General features: G+C 44.8%; 1 protein-coding gene across 16 annotated transcripts in view; it reads left to right on the top strand.

Moving 5' to 3' along the window:
• LOC134338834 (deleted in malignant brain tumors 1 protein-like) overlaps positions 1 to 21,451 on the top strand; it is a 68,491-nt gene that overhangs the window by 22,415 nt on the left and 24,625 nt on the right. For 14 of the 16 annotated variants that reach the window (XR_010016294.1, XM_063034943.1, XM_063034941.1 and 11 more), the window contains 5 exons: positions 1,528 to 1,842; positions 4,243 to 4,557; positions 5,371 to 5,685; positions 11,711 to 12,025; positions 18,737 to 19,051. Coding sequence is in view for 15 of the 16 variants with exons in the window: in XM_063034943.1 (XP_062891013.1) it covers positions 1,528 to 1,842; positions 4,243 to 4,557; positions 5,371 to 5,685; positions 11,711 to 12,025; positions 18,737 to 19,051 (1,575 nt within the window). In the remaining variant the exon portion in view is untranslated. The remainder of the gene's footprint in view (positions 1 to 1,527; positions 1,843 to 4,242; positions 4,558 to 5,370; positions 5,686 to 11,710; positions 12,026 to 18,736; positions 19,052 to 21,451) is intronic. The other 2 variants (XM_063034951.1, XM_063034954.1) reach the window with 2 other exon arrangements.

Genomic DNA, 21,451 nt, shown 5'->3' with positions numbered 1-21,451 from the left:
TAATCGCACCATATCTGATGTGTTGGCGTTGGAGAGGGTCCAGCGGAAACTTCCGAGAATGATCCCGGGATCGAAAGGGTTAACGCATGAGGGACGTTTAATGACACTTGCCCTGTACTCCTTCAAGTTTAAAAGAGTGAAGGAGGGTGGGTCTGATTGAAACGTATTGAATGTTGAAAGACCTAAGTAGAAAGGACGTGGATAAAATGTTTCCAATAGTGGGGAGGATCTAGGACCAGAGCGACCAGCTTCAGAATCAATAGATGTTTATTTAGAAAAGAAACGAAGTGTAACTTCTTCAGCCAGCGGGCGGCGGGACTGTGGAAGTCGTTGACGCAGTCAGCTGTGGGGGTGGGGGGGGGGCTTGTAACAGGGAACTGTATATTTAAAGCAGAGGTTGATTATTAATTATTAGTAAGGGCGTCAGAAGTTCCGGTACGAAAGCAGGAGAGCAGTGTTGAGAGGAATAGTAAATCAGCCATGATGGAATGCCGCAGAAGACTCGATGGGCCAAACTGCCGAGTTCTGCTCCTATGTCTTATGGTAATATGGACTAATAAATGACTTCTGACAATCAGGTCAGCTTTGTTGGTTAGGGTCTCCTTTGTGTTCTGGACGTGAAGTCATCCCGCACTTCTGAGTCAGTACATTCCGGTTCTTTAGATTAAAATGTGGAGGAGTGCGTTAGGAAGTTCGAAGATGAACGAAGATTGGTAGTGTGGAGAGTGCAGAAGATTGCCAAACAACAGAGCGGGGTATAGACCAGGTGCAGATGCGGGCGGATAAATGGCAAATGGTGTGTAAGTCTACATATCTATCCTGTTGTGCAGCAATTAGAATTGCGCACAGAACTCCAAATTTGGTGCACCAATGTTTAATAAAAATTCAACATGATTTCCCAACTGTTATACTTAGAACCTCGACCACTGATGCCAGTCTTGATATGCCCCTTCTTCTCAGCCTATCGTCGTGATGTCATTTCATGGAGCAATGGACTTGCACCCCCAGGATAAGTCACCACATCAATGTTCAGCGGGACTGATTTTTGCTTATTTTTTATATGTCGTGCAGAGTTCATTGGAGTGGAGCTGGTTGACCAATAGTCTTCTCTCCCCACCTCCAGCGCATATTTTTTCTTTCTCGCTCTCTCTCTCTCTCACTCACACTCACACTCACACTCACACCCACCCTCCCCCCCCGCGCGGGCGCGCACACATACAGGCACCGACACCTATATCTCTCTAGCTCACTCTTCCCCTCTCTCTTTCTCGCTCCCTCTCTCAAATCCACAGAACTACGTTCACACACACTCACACACTTGCACACAAACATTCACACACAATGTCTTATTTCCAAAATCCAACCATTCAGCTCCCCTACTTTGTCCGTCTTTTTCTCTCTATACGTGCGAGCTTCACTGTTCTCGCTGTGCCTGTGTCTCCCTCTTTCTCGCACTCTTTGCCACCCCAGAGAGATGTGAACAGAATGATTGGGTTACGACCAATGTTTCTTTCAATATTATTTCAGAGTCGGCAGTGCGGCTGGTGAACGGTAGTGACACCTGTTCGGGAAGAGTGGAGGTTTATTACGATGGAGTGTGGGGGACCGTTTGCGACGACGAGTGGGGCCCTGAAGAGGCGAAGATTGTCTGCAAACAGTTGGGCTGCGGCAGTCATGCTACAGCAAAGTCGGGAGCGTACTTCGGGAAAGGTTGCGGGAACATCTGGATGGATAATGTGGCCTGCAGTGGAATAGAATCCTCTCTTGTGTACTGCTCCTTCGCCGGTTGGGGGATCCATGACTGCGGTCATCAGGAAGATGTAGCTGTGATCTGTGAGGAAGGTAACACACCCGTGTTCATTTCATTAATCGCTATCATGATATTTTACTTCAAATCGACATATTTTCTTTCGCTAACAAATGACCTCTCAGTCATAAAGTCATGACGGGGCGCCGCGATAGCGTATCCTGTAGCGCGATGCTATTGCAGGTCGTATCGTGGAGTTTGGAGTTCAGTCCCGGAGTCCTCTGTAAGTGGTTTGTACATTCTCGGGGTAGAATGCGTGGCGTTTCTCCGGGTGCTCCGGTTTCATCCCACAGTACAAAGACTTACCGGTTAGTGATTAATTTTCAATTGTCCCGTGATTAGGCAAGGGCAAATCGGGGGTTGCTGGCAGCGTGTCTCGATGGGCCGGATGGGTATATTCCGCGTTTTTCTCTAAATAAGTAAATGAATATGGGCATTTATGGATAAATCCATGGAGTCACAGTTATACAGCCCAAATGGCCCATGGCATCACCATGAATATCTGTACTTGTGACACCCCCCGTGTTAGCTCACACCCCCTGAACTTTTCCTCCCAATGTACCTGTCCACATGGTTTTTAAATATTGAAATTTTACCGAACTAATCTACTTCCCCTGGCAGATCGTTTTTCACCCAGTGGCCACTTTGGTTGGTACACCTGTACACTTGCATGTTAATGCAAATATCTAATCAGCCAATTACGTGGCAGCAGCTGAATGCATAAATGCATGCTGACATCGTCAAGAATTTCATCTGTTATTGAGACCAAATGATGACTTTGACCGTGGGATAATTGTTGGTGCCAGACGGGGTGATTTGGGTATCACAGAAAGTGCCAATCTTTTGGGACTTCAATGCACAACGGTCTCCAGTATTTACAGAGAATGGCGGAAAAAGTCCAGTGAGCAGCAGTACTGTCGGCGAAACCACCACGTTAATGAGAGCGGTCAGAGGACAGGAGGGTTATCTTGAATAACCACGCGTTACGACAGTGGTGTGTAGAAGAGCATCTCTGAACGCACAACACGTCGATCTTTGAAGTAGGTCGGCCTTATCAGCAGAAGAGCACGAACATACACTGCGGGGACACTTTATTAGGTATCGCACGCCTCCTCTCCTTCCTGAGCGATTCCAATGCTAACGTTTGAACTCGCACTTCCATTAGAAAAATCACTCAGGGCTTCACACTTCTGCCTCGTATTTCCAGCAACCGTGATCCAACCTGACTTGGAAGTTATCCGTGTGCACATTCTCCGATGTGTGCGTGGATTTCCTCCTGGTTTATCCAGTTTCTTGCCCAAAACAAAACCTCACGGCCTATTTAGGTTAATCCACCTCTGTAAAATGCTCCAATTATAGCTGGCTGGTAACTTCCGTGGAAGACCAGCCTTCCTTCCACTTGCGGTCCTCGGTGAGTTAGGAAAGTAACCAACCTAATCAGAGATGACAGGCACCCGAAAATTCTCTCTTCTCCCCTTTCCATCGGGCAGAACATAAGCCAGTTAGAAATTGTCTTTACGTCTGGTTCAAGCACGTTCTACTAGATAGGGAACTGGGGTTGAGGAGAACATAAGAGAAAAAGGACCCTCCATGGTTGAATGGCGGAGCAGACTCGATGGGCCAGATGACCCAATTCTTCTCCTATGTCTTATAGTCTTATGGTCTTAACGAGTTAGATACTGAGGTCAAGAATTCGTCTTCGCGTGCTAAGGAACTATTCAATATAACAGCAAGATAGATGCTGTCCTTGGTGAAACATGCTTTCAGGCTCTTGTACCATCTGATCGATGGGGGGGGGGGGGAGAGTGGAAACATCTGGGGTGGGTGGGGTCTTTGATTACCGGATAAAGGGAGTGATAGGGACAGAAGAGACTGTGGATGTTGAAAAATAGAGCATTAAAAATAAACTGCTGAAAGATCTTATCGGGCCATTATCTGTGAAGGGAAACGGGCAGCTGATGTCCCTGGTGGAGACCTTTTTACCTAGACTATAAGATAGCGGAGATACAGTCAGCACGAAACTCTGGAGTGAGGGGTGGGGTGGAAAGAGCAAGTGTTAGCAGGAGATGTGTGGATCTGGCTTCTGGAGGCTGCTAGGTATATAGGAAAGGGAAACATAAGAGATACTGCAGACTGGAAATCTTGAACAACAGCAACAACAACAACGAACACACACACACACACACACACACACACACACACACACACACACACAATGCTGGTGGAATTAAGCGGGTCGGGCACCAACGACGGGATGAGATAACCTTTCGATTTCTCGGGCTGTAAGGGCTCCTGCACGCATACCATTAATCCCTGTGTACTTCCTTCGGAACCCCATGACAAGCAAATAGAAAATGAATTCTTCAAAAGTGGACAAATACGAGTGAATCTTGGTCTGATATTAGAAAATATCTTGTCTTTCACTTCCGTTGCAGAGGCGACGATGAGGCTAGTGAACGGGAAGGACGTCTGTTCTGGAAGAGTGGAAGTCTATTATCAAGGGAAGTGGGGAACTATTTGCGACAATGGCTGGGATGCTGAAGATGCGAAGGTTGTTTGCAAACAGATGGGTTGCGGCTCCCGAGCAACGGCAATGTCGGAAGCCCACTTCGGGGAAGGCAGTGGGAAAATCTGGATGAGCAACGTCGCTTGCACTGGAAGCGAATCTTCCTTTTTGGATTGCTCTTTCTCGGGCTGGGGGAATCACGGCTGCGGGCACGGGGAAGATGCGGCTGTGATCTGTGAGGAAGGTAAATGCATAAGTTTAATTAGCTAGACACACCATCGTGTGCTGAAAGGGCATATGCCTACGTCTGTGAATCCCATCTTCGCCCTTCGCCGCCCAACTACATCATGCTGTACTCTAGTGATAAGAGCTACGACGCCTCAAACGTAAGCATACAACACCTTCACACCATCCGCAGAAAGAGCAATTTCCCGGTGGCCAACCATTCTAATTCCAATTCTCATCCCCGTTCCGACATATCCAGTCTATGGCAGGAATTTCTGCCACAATAAGACCACTCTGAGGTTGGAGGAACAACATATTATAATCTGTCTAGATAGGCTCCGACTTGATGGCATGAATAGCGATTTCTTCATCTTCCGGTAACTTATCCCTTTTCCCTTCACTCTTTTTCGTTTCCCCACTCCAGCTGCCCTCTTATCTCTTCTCCTCATCTGCCTAACACCTCCCTCCACCTTCACTTTCTCTCATGGTCCACTCTCCTCTATCAGATTTCTTCTTCTTAGCCTTTACCTTTTCCACATGATCTCCCACTTTCTTACGTCAACCCTTGTACCTCACCCACTTCACCTATCACCTTCTAACTTGTACTCCTTCCCTTCCTTCAGCTTCACATTCTGACAAGTTTCCCCATCCTTTCCAGTCCTGATGAAGGGACTCGGCCCGAAACGTCGACGGATTATTCCTCTCCAGAGTCGCTGCCTGATCTGCTGAGTTCATCCAGCATTTTGTGTATTTTGCTCTGAATTTTCAGCATCTGCAGAATATGCAGTGTTTAAGGGCTTAAACTAAACTTATTGTTGGCTTCACATTTCAGAGCTGGATATCAGACTAGTTGGTGGCAGCGATCGTTGTTCCGGAAGAGTGGAGGTTAGCTACAATGGACAGTGGGGAACGGTGTGCGACGACGGCTGGGACATGAATGACGCCAAGGTGGTTTGTAATCATCTGAATTGCGGCGATCCCGCCTCTGCACTTCCGGGAGCATACTTCGGCCAAGGGAAGGGGAACATTTGGATAGACGACGTCAAATGCGATGGAAATGAATCTTCGCTTTGGGAATGCTCCTTTTCACCGTGGGGGGATAACAACTGCGGCCACGGGGAAGATGCAGGAGTAAGATGTATAGAGGGCAAGTGCTTGGTTTTAGTACTGAATGTGATTTTCTTTCACGTTTTCTAGTATTAATCAAAGATTTAGGGCATTTTGTTAAAGGTCAGGAGATCGAGTCAGAATTGACCCCTCATCATTAAGGCCATAATTCATAATAGGAGCAGACTTAGGCCAGATGACCCATCCAGTTTTCTCCACAGTTCCATTATGGCTGATGTATTTGGCCTCTCAATCTCATTCTCCTGACTCCTATCTGTAACCATTTTTGCATTTACAGATTAAAAACCTCTCAAACTGTGCCTTAAATATACCCAATAATGGGCCTCGACAGCTGTCTGTGGAACTGAATTTCATGAACAACACTTAAAATATGTCCTAATCAATGATTTATACAACTGCAGCATGACTTCCCGACAACTATACACAGTATCACAACTGATAAAGTCAAGTATGATTTTCGCTTCATTCATCAACCGGACTAAGCGTGATGTTAATTCAAAAGAGCAATGTAGCTGAGACATGATATCAATTATTAAAACGGCTGCAGAGAAGTGTAGATTCAGTCATCCCCATCACGAACAAAATCCGCCCCACCACTGACGCGTGTTCAAGAGGTGGTACCTTTAGAAGGTGCATTACATCATTAAGAACCCTTGCCATCAGATATATGAAACTGAATGTTTACACTGAACAATACAGGAACAGCTTTTAATCTCCTCTGCCATCAGATTTCTAACTGGTCCGCGAACCTATGAATACTACTCCTTATACGATTTTAGCACTAATTATTTATTTATGTAGTTGATATATTGTTATAACACTGCACAATATATTTGCCTCAAGTAAATGATTTCAGATTATAAGACCATAAGACATAGGAGTAGAAATAGGCCATTCAGCTTATCGAGTCTGCTCTGCTATTCATGTCTGATCCCCGTTCCCACTTAACTCCATGCAACTGCCTTCTCCCCATTTCCTTTGATGCCCTGACCGATCAGAAAAATATAAATTTACACCTTAAACGGACCTAGACTGTAATCTGTGGTAGAGTACCCCACCGATTCACCAGGCTCTCAATTAAAATAATCTCATTACCTCCGTTCTGAAAGGTCGTCCGTCAGCTTTGGAGCTGTGTCCTCTAGTTCTGGATACCCTCACCGTAGGAAATATCCTATCAAATTCGGTAGGTTTCAATGAGATCCCCACGAATTTTTCTAAATTCCGGTGAGTACAGGCCCAAAGCTGCCAAACGCTACTCATATTTCACCCTCTGCATTCTCGGAATCACCCTCGTGAACTTTCTCTGGATTTTCTCTAATGACAACATTACTTTTTGAGATATGGGGCCCAAAACTTTTGGCGATACTCCAAGTGTGTTAAAAAGCCTCAGAATTATATCCTTTCTACTACATTCTAGTCTCCTTGAAATAAATACCAACATTGCATTTCCGTCCTTTATCACAGACTCAAACTGTAAATTAACCTTCTGGGAGCTTTGCACGTTTAGATAATATTCCACACTATTGTCCCTTTTATCAAAATGCATTACCTTACATTTCCCAACACTGTATTCTCTCTGCCACTTTTTGCTCAATTTTCCAATTTGTCTAAGTCCTGCTGCACTCGCATTGCTTCATTAGCACTACCTTCTCCTCCACCTGTTTTCGTCTCACCTGCAAACGTTGCCACAAAGCCGTCAATTACTTTATCCAATTCATTAACAGTGGGAAAGGTAGCTGTCCCAATACTGACACCTGAGGAATACCATTAGTCACTGACAGCCAACCAGAAAAGGTCTCCTTTATTCCCATTCGTTGCCTCCCGTCTGTTAGCTATTCCTCTATCCATGTCAGTATCATTCCTGTAACGCCATAGCATTTTATCTTGTTAAGCAGCCTCATGTGCGTCAGCTTATAAGTGCCTTGAAATCAATGTAAATGATATCCACTGCCTCTCCTTTGTCCAGCATGCTTATTACTTCCTCGAAGACCTCTAACAGATTTGTCAGGGAAGATATTCCTTTACAGAAACCATGCTGACTTTGATTTATTTATCAAAAATAAGTACCAAGTACTCCGAACCCTCATCCTTAATAATAGATCAACACTTTCCCAACCACTGAGCTTAGGCTAACTGACATATAACTTCCTTTATCTTGCCTCCCTTCCTTGTTAAAGAGTTGAGTGACATTTGCAATTTTCCAGTCCTCCTGGAAAATGCCAGCATCAAGCCATTCTTCGAAGATCATGACTAATGCATCCGTTATCTTTTCAACAACCTCTCTCGGGACTCTGCGGTGTGTCTATCTGGTCCTGGTGACTTATCTAACTTAACAGCTTTGAGTTTGCCTCGCACCTTTCCCTTTATAATGCCAATGGCACTCACGCCAACTCCCTGACACTCAAGGACCTCTGGCACACTGCTAGTGTCTTCCACAGTGAAGACAGATGTAAAGTACCCATGAGGTTCATCTGCCATTTCTTTGTCCCCCATTAGCACCTCACCAGCATTATTTTCCAGCGGTCCAGCATGAACGCTAAGTTCTCTTTTATTCTTCATATAACTGAAATATCCTTCGGTATTCAACTTTATATTATCGACAGGTTTACCCCCATATTTCATCTTTTCCCTTCTCATAGCTTTTTATTTGCCTTTTGTTGGATTTTAAAATTTTCCAAGTCATCTAGTTTCCCACTCACCTTTGCTACATTATATGCTCTTTCCTTGAATTTTATGCAGACCTTAACTTCCCTTGTCAGCCACGGTTGCCTACACCTGCCATTTGAGCACTTCCTCTTCTGCGGGACATATCTATCCTACGCCTTGTGAACTATTCGCAGAAACTTCTGCCATAGCTGCTCTGCTGTCATCCCTGCCAATATCCTACTCCAATCCACCTGGGAAAGCTCCTTTCTCATGCCTCTGTAATTCACTTTATTCCATTACGATGCTGATACTTGTGACTTATGCAGTATCTCAAATTGCAGTATAAATTCGAACATATTATGATCACTGCCTCCTAATGGTTCTTTTGCATTATCACCGCCTCCTAATGGTTCTTTTGCATTATACTCCCTAATAAAATCCTGTCATGGCCCCGTCTGGCAATCCCCCATCTTCCTATTATCTCCTTGATTGGGCCTTAATCCCTTCCCAATTGTTCCCAATTCCCTTAATTACAGGACACTTGGTTCCCATTAGCGAACATAGGATAAAACTCGGGCGGCAGAGCCATGCTTTGCCAGTTTGTTGGTCGACTCTAGCGTGAGTAAACACCGTTTCCTTATTGCTTAGGACTGTCAGTTCTAAGCTCCACACATTTCCTGGATATTCTATGTAAACCTTGTCTCTGTGTAAAGACTCTCCTGGATACCGGTTCCACGTTCGCGACGGTGCTTACGCCTCGCAACTCTCTCTCCGCGCCTGTGTCCTGCAGATGGGTTCGTCCCCAGCCACGTCCTTGCAACAAGTTCGGGTTATTATACAACACCCAGTCTAAGTTAGCCTTAACTTAGCTGCTCTAAGAAGCCATCTCGTAGGCATTCAACAAATTCCCTCTCTTGGGATCCGACACCAACCTAATTTTCCTAGACCCCTTGCATATTGAAGTCCGCCAATACAATTATGTTATTACCCTTATTACATGCCTTTTGCATCTCTCTTTTCAATCTAAACCCCATATCTTGGCTACTATTTGGAAGTCTATATAGGATTCCCATAACGTTTTTTTAACCTTGCATTTTCTTAATACCGCCCAGAAAGATTCGACATTCTCTAACCCTATGTCACCTCTTTCTAGATATGTAATTCTATCTCTTACCAACAGAGCCACACCATCGCCTAAGCGTCCCTGCCTGTCCTTTCCATACAAAGTATATCCTTTGATGTTGAAGTCCCAACTTTGGCCTTCTTTCAGTCATGACTCAGTGTTGCCCACTACGGCATACCGACCAATATCTAATTGCACCACAAGTTGGTCCACCCTATTTCGAATGCCAGTCGAATTTAAATACAGCACTTTTCCAGTCCTGCATTTTTCGCCCTTTTCGAATTTTGCCTCTGTGGCATAATTTAACTCTTTGCTCTGTCTGTATTTGTACCTCATCATTAGCTTGTCCTTTCTTACATTCATGTTACACCCATCATCTACTTGTAAACCTATTGGCTCATTCTCAGTTCTATCATACTGGTTCCCATCCCCTGCCATATAAGTTTAAACCACTCCCAACAGCTCTGCTATACCTGTCGCAAAAATACTGGTCCTCCTCGGGTTCAATGTAACCCCTTCCTTTTTTTACGGGTCACACTTGCCCCAGCAGAACGCCCAATTATCCAGAAATCTGAATCCTTGCCCCATCATCCAATTCTTCAGTCAGCAGTTATCTACCATCTAATTCTATTCCTATCCTCACTGTCGCGTGGCACAGATAGCAATCCCCACGTTACTAACCTGGAAGTTCTGCTTTTCAGCTTCCTTCCTAACTTCCTGCATTATGCTTTTAGGATCTCCTCCGTTTTTTTCTACCTATTTCGTTGGTACCAATATGTATCATATCTTCTGTCTGCTCCCCTGCCCCCTTTTCAGCATATTCCGGACACTTTTAGAAACAGCGGGAGCCCTAATACATGGGAGGCAAACCACCATGCATGCTGCTTTTCGCGTCCACAGAATCGCTTATCTGTCTCCTATTATTGTTGCCATCCTCTTCAGTTCCCTGCCCGTCTGAGCCACAATGTGTGATTCATTGCCAGATGCACTGTTGCTGTTGCTTCGTCCAGTAGATCGTTTCCTCACCCCGTAACAGTATACCAAATAGAGTGTTTATTGTTGAGGGGGACGGCCACAGTAGTGCCCTCCACTATCTGACGTTCTCCCTTCACTTTCCTGACAGTCACCCATTTATCTCTCTCCTGTAGCCTTGGGGTAACTACCTCTCTCTAGCTCCTGTCTATCACCTCTTCACTTTCCATAACAAACCGAAGGTCGTCGAGTTGCAGCTCCAGTTTTTTTAACGCCATCTCTAAGGAGTTTTATCCAGATGCGCATTATGCAAATGTGGCCGTCGGGGACACTGGTAGTCTCCTGTAAATCTTACATGCAATACTCAGACCAGAACACTGGCCCTGTCGACATATCCCGTGTTTTCTCGAGAGTTAATTAAGGAATAAGAAATAAGGAATCTACTTACCCACTTACCTTGCTTCCGCCTGTTTTCGCTGAAGACCGGCTGAGCCAAGGCCATACCATTCTGAATCAGAGCACTCCAATGACGACGGCTTCGATAGATTGTACCCCTCTTTCATAGATATTGGGATTTTGGAGCTCTTCGCCGGACGTGCACGGGAATGCTTCTCCTGCGTCTACACAGAACTCCAATGGCATTGATAACAAATGACATTCTGATTCTGTAAAACAAAGGGTGGATCGTGATATTAATTCACTGGGACAAAAACCACTTTCAGTTGGATTAGATTGGATTGGATGATTGGATTGAATTGGATTGGATTGGATCGAGTTGAATTGGATTTGATTGTTTTAGACTGGATGGGATTACATTGGATTGAGTTGGATTGTTATTGTAGTCACACATCGGGAAAATCTTGTCTTGCAGACCGTTCATACAGATCAAATCATTACACAGTTAATTGGAGTACGACAAAATAAAACAATAACAGATGCAGAATGAAATGTTGCACTTACAGGGAGGGTGTAACGAAGGCAGGCAATCGGGTGCAGGTCCACAGCTATGCACCGTATATCATGAAGTCGACTATCTACCTTATCATTCAAGGGAACAATTTAATTGTCTTAGTAGTGGGGCGGCAGCTGGTCCTTGAGGTTGCTGACGTGGGTAACTTTCATTTGGCACTATAGGGCCAAGGGGACTGGGAGTTCTCCTGGTGCATAATCGCCCTGTCACTGGATGAATAAAGAGTTCTTTGGGATAACACCTACCTGCAGTAAGGAAAATACGTAAAACGTCAATCTGTCGTATACATTAAATCTTCTTTGATTCACTTATTATTTCGGTGTTTCATTTCAGAGCTAGACATCAGGCTGGCAGGTGGCAATGAGCGTTGCTCTGGCAGAGTGGAGGTGAATCATAATGGACATTGGGGGACGGTTTGCGACGACGGCTGGGACGAGGAGGATGCAAAGGTTGCTTGCAAGCAGTTGGGCTGCGGCTCTCGCGCTTCAGCTCTTTCGGGAGCGCGCTTCGGACAAGGGAGCGGGAAAATCTTGATGGACGACATCGCGTGCAGCGGCAGCGAATCGTTCCTTTGGGAATGCGCCTTCCCGGGATGGGAGGTTCACAACTGCGGTCACGAAAGTGATGCAGGAGTGAACTGCACAGAAGGTGAGGACATCGTTTCACAAATTAAGCTGCCATATTTGCTGACACTTTGCATGAACCATTGACCATAAATATTTACGATTCTTGAGATAGTTGCCAGGACTCTGGCAACCCAAGAAACTAAGTAACTGAGTTCTCGTTACTACTTACAGCGCCTATAAAAAATATTCACGCCACTAGGAAGTTTGTAGACTTTATTGTTTTACAACGTTGAACCACAGTGGATTAAGTTTGCCTTTCTTGATACTGATCAACAAACAGACTTTCGTTCAGTGATCTAAATTATTTAAAATATAAAACATAAAATAATTGATTGCATAAGTATTCAGCTCTTTCAAATCAGTATTTAGTACTTGCATCATTGGTAGTAATTACAGACTTGAGTCTGTGTGGATAGGTTTCCATCAGCTTTGCACATCTGGACACGGCAATCTTTACACAGATGTTCAAGCTCCGTCAGATTGCATGGGGATCGTGAGTGAACAGCCGTTTGCAAGTCCAGCCACGAATTGTCAATCGGATTGAGGATTGAGGTCTGGGCTCTTGACTTGGCCACTGGAGAACATTCACTTTGTTGTTTTAAGGCATTCACGTGGCGCTTTGGCTTTGTGCTTGGTGTCATCGTTTTGATGGAAAACAAATCTCCCAAGTCACAGATCTCTTGCAGACCGCATCAAGTTTTCAGAATTACCCTATTTTTTGCTGCATTCATTTCACCCTCGCCCTTCACAAGCCTTCCAGGGCCTGCTGCAATGAAGCGAGTCCACAGCATGATGCAGCCTCCACCATGCTTCACGGTAGGGATGGTGCATTTTTGTGATGTCTAAAAAGTTCAATTTTTGTTTTATCAGACCATAGAACGTTCTTACAGCTGACTTCAGAATCTCCCATATGCCTTCTAGCAAACTCCAGCCGAGACTTCATGTGAGAGTTTTTCAACAGTTGCTTTTTTCTTTACCACTCTCCAATAAATCTGCTACTGATGAAGCACCCGAACAACAGTTGTAGTATGCGCAGTCTCTCCCATCACAAACACTGAAGCTGATAACTCCTCCAGAGTTGTCATAGGTCTCTTGCTGGCCCCTTTTACTAGTCCCTTTCTTGCATTGTCACTCAGTATTTGAGGACGGCCTGCTCCAGACAAACTTACAGCTGTGCCATATTCTTTTCATTTCTTACTGATCGACTTAAGTGTACTCCGAGGGATATTAAATGACTTGGAAATTTTCTTGTATCCATCTCTTGACGTCTGTTTTTCCATAACCTTTCAGTGGAGTTGCTTGCAGTATTCTTTTGTCTTCACGGTGTAGTTTTTGCCAGGATACTGACTCACCAGTAGTTGGACCTTCCAGATACTGGTGTATTTTGCTGCAATCAATTGAGACCCTTTGACTACACAAAGGTCTCCAAAAACAGATTTCCATTTAAGGAATTATGTGACTTCTAAAAACAATTAGTTGCGCCAGTGATGATTTGGTGTACATGCATTAATGTACGGCACTCAAAAAGGAGCGCGCTTAGAGGACCCCGGCGAGGACTTATGAAGCATATTTTAAAAATAGAGAGGTCACAAGAAAGTCAGAAAACATGTGATTGCACTGCCGAGACTAGGATGACTTTAGTTATGTGGAGAATGGGATAGTCTCAGCTTGTTTTCCTTGGGATGAAGGAAGCTGAGAGAACACCACATTTTAATTCCAATCGCCAGTCCAGTCCTGACATATCGGTCCATGGCATTATCTTCCACCACAATGAGACCACTCTCAATTTGGAGGAGCAGAACGTCAAATTCTGTCTAGCTAGCCTCCAAATCTGATGTCATTAACATCGATATCTCCAATTTAGAGTAATTTTCACCCATCGCCCCGCACCCTTGCTCTTCTCCAATTCCCTACTCTGGCCTCCTAACTCATATCCTTACCTGCCTATCACCACCCCCTGGTGCTCCCCTCCTTCTTTTTCTCCCATGGTCCACTCTCCTCTCATCAGATTTCTTCTTCTCCAGCGTTTTACTTTTTTCGCCGATCACTTCCCAGCTTCTTACTTCACACTCCCTCCCCAGATGACCTGGCTTTAACTATCAATTTCTACGTTGTCCTCTTCCCCCCTCCCACTCCACTTTTTCAGTCTTGATGAAAGATCTTGGCCGAAACTTCGACTGTTTATTCCATAACGGCTATTTTATTATCCCTCTCAATCCCATTTTCTTGCCTTATCGCCATGACCTTTGACGTACTGACTCATCAGTCTCCGCTTTAAATGTAATCAATGACTTGGCCTTACAGCCGCCGGTGGCAATGACTTCACAGATTCAGTATTCTCTTTTTAAAGAAATTCTGTCTAATCTCTGATGTAATGGATTCCACTCGAGTCTGAAGCTGCGCCCTCTGGTCCAGGACTCAACCACTACAGGAAACATCCTTGTTACATCCACTCTAGCCAGACTTCCCGATATTTTATCTATCCACTCTATCGAGACCTTTCATTGAGATAACCCTTATTATTTTAAACTCTAGAGAGTATTGAAGGTTAAATCTTCTCTTCGACGGATTTCAGTGAGACCATCTCTCGCTGCTCCTCCTCTGAAATGGTTAAAAAAAAACAAAGATAGTATGCAGTCGGACTATCAGGAAGGGCAGTCAGATGACAGGACAAAGTTACAGCCAGCAGGATGAGTATCAACTCATTAGGGATGCAGAATTAAAAAAGGTTGCAAATACAGTACTGAAAGTGTTGTTGAGTGGCTCGCCGAGCTGGCTTGTTAGTTTGCAGACGTTTCGTTACCCCAGCTAGGCAACATCATCAGTGCATTTTCGAATGAAATGTTGGTAATCTACATTTTTAGTCTTTTATCTGTCCTGTGATTAATCCATTTGTGTGTGAGTATATGTGCCATTTGCATTGGTTACCGATTATGAAATCCGCGATTGGTTCGCTAAAATCCGATTAGGTGATAATTGTTCTCCGGGCCGTGTTAGACAACCGTTGTGTAGGATTAAAGTCGTCCTCATTGATTAACGCGTGTAATCAGGTATGAATTGGCTCTTGGCTCTGGACTGACGACTTGACGCTGGAGTGGGATATAGACTGGGTTCATTTCGACGTCCTTAATGATAGAATTCTGTGTGGAGAACTAAACCCATAAGAATTCTCGGGCTTGTCGTTGACGGGATTGGCGGAGGATAATGACATTGGTCCAGTCGAATTGATGTGCTTCGCTGCCACAATGTATAGTGTTACGTACCCCGTAACTGGGTTGCCAAACCAGCAGAAATGGACCACTCAGTTGGAGTCTGGATTACTGGAACTAAGAAAGTTTTATTAAAGAAATAAGCAACACAGTACTCTAATAGTAAGGATATAAATGCAACAAGTTAGCAATGAATAAACACACATGTACACAGAACTAGGATAATTGGGTCAATCAGCTCTATCGCAGTCTAGGGGTAAAATGTTCAATCACAAGTGACAGAGTTCAGTTTAGTTCAGTTCGCAGTAACCGCCGTCGTGCCGTTGGAGAGAGAGAGAACGAATGAATATGCAAATCGGATTCCAAACAGACCTTCGATATTCCTCGCAGTTAGCTTTTTGGGCGAGCCCTTTGTAATGTCTTCTGAGGTCACCGACTGTGACCCCTCCGTTCCAGACACGATCGTTCTTCAGCGGTGAACCCGGCACCCAGGCAAGGGCGGACACACACCTGGTTCCCACCGACCGTATCTTTCCACCCTGTGCGTCTATGGCTGGTCCCGCGTTAGACCTCCAAAACTCCCACCGACTTGTGGGGGCGCAACGCTTCCAGGGTCTCGTTACCTCGTGGAGTCGTGTGTGTCGTCTTAGCGAACCTGCCCCTTTTTATCCCCCTGATGGGATATCGCCTATCCATCACACTTCAAACAGTTCAGGGTTCAAAAGGAGCCGGTCTTGACAATACTCAGACCGGTGTCTCCTTCCGTTAAACTTTCTCGTCTCTTCATTAACATTTCCAAATGCTGCCCCATTGTCTTACTTATCTCTCTCTCCTGAAGACAGGTGGCAGATAAACTGTTGATCCCACTGGTGCTAGCACAGGACAGTTAACATCTTAGTCTATGTGTATTTTTGTAACTCTCTTTCGTCACAACAGATATAAGGGAAAGTTGATCATGACAGTTTACAGCCAGTTGGTGTTCAGGTACCCTTGTTTAGAACTTCCTACCAGTCTGTCCAAAATAATGCTTGTCGCAGTTGGCGCATGGAATTTTGTATATGGTGTTCTTTCTGTGCATTGTAGATAGGGGTCTTTTATTCTTGATAGATATTGGCGTAGTGTGGCTGTAGGTTTCTGTGCTGCTGTGATGTCAAATGGTCGTAGAACTCTATTGGTCATTTCGGTTACATTCTTGATGTAGGGTAGGGTGCCCAGCTTGGTTGGACGTTGTGTGCTTCTTTGATTTTGTCGGTTAGACAAACAGAGCCGAACAAAATTACTCGAGTATCCATGGTTCTTGAAAACTTTGTAGAGAGGTTCTTCTTCACTCTTCCCTGGTAACATTGTGCTGCAATGTGTAGTTTCCCATTTGAATAATGTTCTAACGCAGATGGCTTTGTTTGCAAGTTTGCAGATGATATGAAGATTGGTAGAGGGGCAGGTAGTGTTCAAGAAAAAGGTAGGCTGCAGAATGACTTAGACAGATTAGAAGAATGGGCAAGACAGTGGTAAATGAAATACAATGTTGGAAAATGCATGGTCATGCACTTTTGTGGGAGAAAAAAATGTGCAGACTAATTTCTAAAAGGGGAGAATATCCAAAAGTCTGAGATACAGAGGGACTTGGAAGTTCTTGTGCAGAGTACCCGAAAGATTAACTTTGAGGTTGAGTCGGTGGTAAGGAAAGCAAATGCAATGTGAACATTGATGTCAAAAGGTCTAAAATGCAAGAGCAAGGATGTGATGCTGAGGCTTATAAGGCACTTCTGAGGCCTCACTTTCTGTATTGTGTATAGTTTTGGGCTCCTCATCTGTGATAAGATGTGCTAGTAAGGTTCAGTGGAGGATCAGACGGATGATTCAGGGACCGTTTGATAGCTCGGAGTCTGTACACTCTGGAATTTAGAAAGGTGAGGGGGAATCTCATTGAAAGCTTTCGAATGCTGAAAGGCCCAGAGGAAACAGATGTGGAAAGGATGTTTCTCATAGTGGGGGAGTTTCCCAAGAGGGCACAGCCTCAGGATAGAGGGGCGTCCATTTAAAACAGCGATGTGGAGTAATTTCTGCAGCCAGAAGGTAGTGAATTTATGGAATTTGTTACCACAGGCAGCAGTGGAGGACAGGTTGTTGGATAGGATCCTTGATCTTCTCCTTTCGAGGATAGGATCTTGATTGTACATGGTGTCAAAGATTATGAGAAGAAGGCCGGAGAGTGGGGTTGATGAGGGGGGTAGGGATGAGTCATGATTGAATGGCAGAGAAGACTCGATGGACCAACTGGACTAATTCTGCCCCTTCGTCTTATGGTCATATGGTATTCGTTGCTTCCCTCTGACTATTCAACCGTGTCCTCTGGAAGACTTACTACCACAGCCACGTATTCTTTCTGGAAACTTGCCTGCGCCGCCGTCTCATTCCACATAGTTTGCAGCTCCGTTTTCTCAGTTCGGGTCCACAAAGGAACCCCGTACCCTGCATTCAACTTCACCCCCAGCTTCTCCCTTTTGAATTCTAGGCGCCCCGCCCCCCCCCCCGACATATGGAGGTACCTGTGGACCTTGCCTCAGTCTCTTCCACAGCACTGGGCCTCTCTCTCCACTGCCTGACCTGAGGTTCTCTAGGGTTCTCTGGAATTCCAAAATCTGCAGAATGTCTTGTGTTTTAAAGGCGTGTTCTGTAATTTTAACGAGATCCTGGAATTGAAAATGTAGCAATTGAAACATGGAATTTATTCCCGAAATTGGAGCAACCGTTTACTGATGATCTGTTTGCTACTGAATGCCAGGGGTACAGCAGAGTCCAGGGTTCTCTGTCACATCTATCATATGAAACTGTAGTCCTGTTAATGGTTGGTCTGGGAAGACAGAGACTCACTGCAGGCTACAGCGATTAAAATAGAGACAATATGAGACAATTGTCCTGTCAATGGCTGGTTTCTCAATGGGGAGGGGTGTGAGGGGTGAGGCGGGGAAGGGTAGTGGGGATAAGCTCCGGATACTTACTAAATACTCCCAGATACGCGCGCCTCAAATAGCCTCTGATAAAGAGAAGATGCAAAGGAAGGTTACTGGCGTCTGAAAACCAGTTATCTGGTTGCCAGCTCATCTCGGAGAAGGAACACTCCGATCTCAGACCTCTGCTGCTCTGCGGCTGTACCTACTCATGAGGAAAGCCTCGCGAAAAAATCCTCGAGGATAAATCAGGAGTTTCTGTCCCTTGGCCAGTCCAATGTTGTGTTCATCGCTGACTGGCGACACCCGCGACTCCGTTGGTGCGAAATTGTGTCGGGCTCTGCCATTCCTTTCGATTCATATGTGGCATGGAGAGGAACAGCTTGCTCTTCATATCAAACCGCCGTGGCGTGCGTACCGCGAGGAGCATGTTACATGCATGGCCGACCCCGACCAATCTCTAAGTTGGACCACACTGGCCACAATCAAGGAATAGTGGGGACGTTGTTAATATATTCTAATTATTATGTACTCATTTTTAATTAATTATTATAACTTTCTCTGTCATTTCAGAGATGGATATAAGGGTAGTAGGTGGCAGCGATCGTTGCTCAGGAAGATTGGAGGTCAGTTATAATGGAGAATGGGGGACCGTTTGCCACGATGGCTGGGACATGAAGGATGCCAAAGTCGCGTGTAAACAGCTCGGTTGTGGCCCTCCCACTGCAGCACTCCGGAGCGCTCACTTCGGGCAAGGGAACGGGAAAATCTGGATGGACGATGTCGCGTGTAAAGGAGAAGAGTTGTCCCTTTGGGAATGCTCCTTCCCAGGATGGGGTATTAACAACTGCGGTCACGGAGAAGATGCGGGAGTGAACTGCACGGAAGGCAAGTACATAACCTTGGAATTTTAATCTCTGATTTGCCTGTGGTATAAAGGCCGCGGTGAAATCATGTTACTTCCAATTACCGTGGTCATCTCACAATGACAATAGGCGCTGAAATGGACATTGTTGATGACGTCTGGTGTCAATGACCACCTTGTTGTCAGGTGGAAAACATGGTGGCAAGTCAAAATTTTCATCGTTATCTCACACACAAAATGCTGGAGGAACTGGGTTAGTCAAGCAGATTCTATAGAAAGACTAAAGAGTGGATGTTTCAGGCCCAGACCCTTCATCAGGACTGAATTCCTCCAGCAGGTTGTATGTGTTGTTCTGGATTTCCAACTCCGTTATGATCTGTTCCAAGGCTGGATGAGAAAGCAGAGAGGTTGGCAACGCTATCCTGTAAAAACCCTGTACTGCATTACAGAAATGCCAATAAAGCTCCAAAGATATTTCCTGAAAGGGGAAAGATACAGCAAGCTGGTGGGTGACACTTGGGGACATCGTGAAGGACCGGCCCAGGACGGAGGACTCTGGCGAGCTAATGTCGGTGGCCCATGCTTTTGTAAGATCGATAGCTTTTAACCGACCAACTCTGCATTTCCAGCATATAGATATCTCTTGCTTTACCCTTGACTCCGGTTGTAACAAGCACGTAGACGGAAAATTCAGAACTCTTTGTATTTACTAAGCCACGGAGAAGATTCTTCTGGGTTTTCTCCTTCTTTCAGAGCTGAAAAATGACTTGTGTTTGTTCATTTTCATGGATGCTGCCTGACCTGCTGAGTTCATCCAAAATTTTGTATGCATTACTCTGTATTTCCAGCATCTGCAGAACTTCTTGTGTCTAAATAAAATGCTTGGGAATTTTTCCTAAAAATATGCGCATTAAAGATAAATCATGCCCCACATTTGCGCATCCTGGCCACACGCCAAATTCACTATATATCTGTAACTAATTTGCACTTTGTGTTACAAGAGTGCCATGTGGGAGATCTGTGATGTGAAAACTTTGTGAAACACCTTGCTGTGCAATAGGTCGCCGCTAAAATGGTGATCTTTCAATCTATGTGTACACTTCGTTGAAAAGTTAAATACAGCATTGCCAGAAAATAAATCATTTATAATAAATGAGGTAAGACTATTTTTCCAGGTCTGCTGGTTATGAACGCCCGGCTTTGCGACATCGCAACAAACGAAAGACCTCTCATAATATTATTGAATTCGAACGTGGTATGTCCAATGATCCTCCCAACCTCCCTCTCTCTCTCTCTCTATTTATCTATCTATAAATCTCTCTCATATTCTCTCTTCCTCTCTCTCTTTTTCAAGCAGTCTCTAAGTCTTTAACATACACTGTTTTGTGTTTGCGTGTGTGTGTGTCTGAGACTTGTTTATCCGCTTGTGTCTGTTTGTCAGTCTGTTTTTCTGTGTAACTGTCAGTCTGTATGCTTACATGAATCTCTCTCTCTGTCTCTCTGTCTCTCTGTCTCTCTGTCTCTCTGTCTCTCTGTCTCTCTGTCTCTCTGTCTGTCTGTCTGTCTGTCTGTCTGTCTGTCTGTCTCTCTCTCTCTCTCGAATCTGATAGGAGAGTGAATGGTCATATTTGCTGAACAGAACGGAGAAGGGTTATCATACTTATAACCTTATAACCATATAACAATTACAGCACGGAGACAGGCCATCTCGGCCCTTCTAGTCCGTGCCGAACTCTTACTCTCACCTCGTCCTACCAACCTGCACTCAGCCCATAACCCTCCATTCCACTCCTGTCCATATAGCTATCCAATTTAACTTTAAATGACAACATCGAACCTGCCTCAGCCAAATCTGCTGGAAGCTCGTTCCACAAAGCTACCACTCTCTGAGTAAAAATTTCCCACTCATGTTACCCCTAAACTTTTGCCCTTTAACTCTCAACTGACGTCCTCTTGTTTGAATCTCCCCACTCTCAATGGAAAAAAACTTATCCACGTCAACTCTTTCTATCCCCCTTATAATTTTAAATACCTCTATCAAGTCCCCCCTCAACTTTCTATGCTCCAACGAATAAAGACCCAACTTGTTCAACCTTTATCTGTAACTTAGGAGAAGAAACCCAGGTAACATTCGAGTAAATCTTCTCTGTACTCTCTCTATTTTGTTGACACCTTTCCTATAATTCGATGACCAGAACTGTACACAATACTCCAAATTTGGCCTTCCCAATGCCTTCTACAATTTCAACTTCACATCCCAACTCCTATACTCAATGCTCTGATTTATAAGGGCCAGCATACAAAAAGCTTTCTTCACCACCCTATCCACATAAGATTCCACCTTCAGGGAACTATGCACCATCATTCCTAGATCTCTCTGTTCTACTGCACCCTTCAATGCCCTACCATTTACCATGTATGTC

The sequence above is a fragment of the Mobula hypostoma genome, chromosome 28 (assembly GCF_963921235.1).
Source record: "Mobula hypostoma chromosome 28, sMobHyp1.1, whole genome shotgun sequence".
Classification (NCBI taxonomy): domain Eukaryota; kingdom Metazoa; phylum Chordata; class Chondrichthyes; order Myliobatiformes; family Myliobatidae; genus Mobula; species Mobula hypostoma.
Note: the sequence above shows the minus strand (reverse complement) of the source record. Positions and strands in the feature narration are given on the sequence as shown.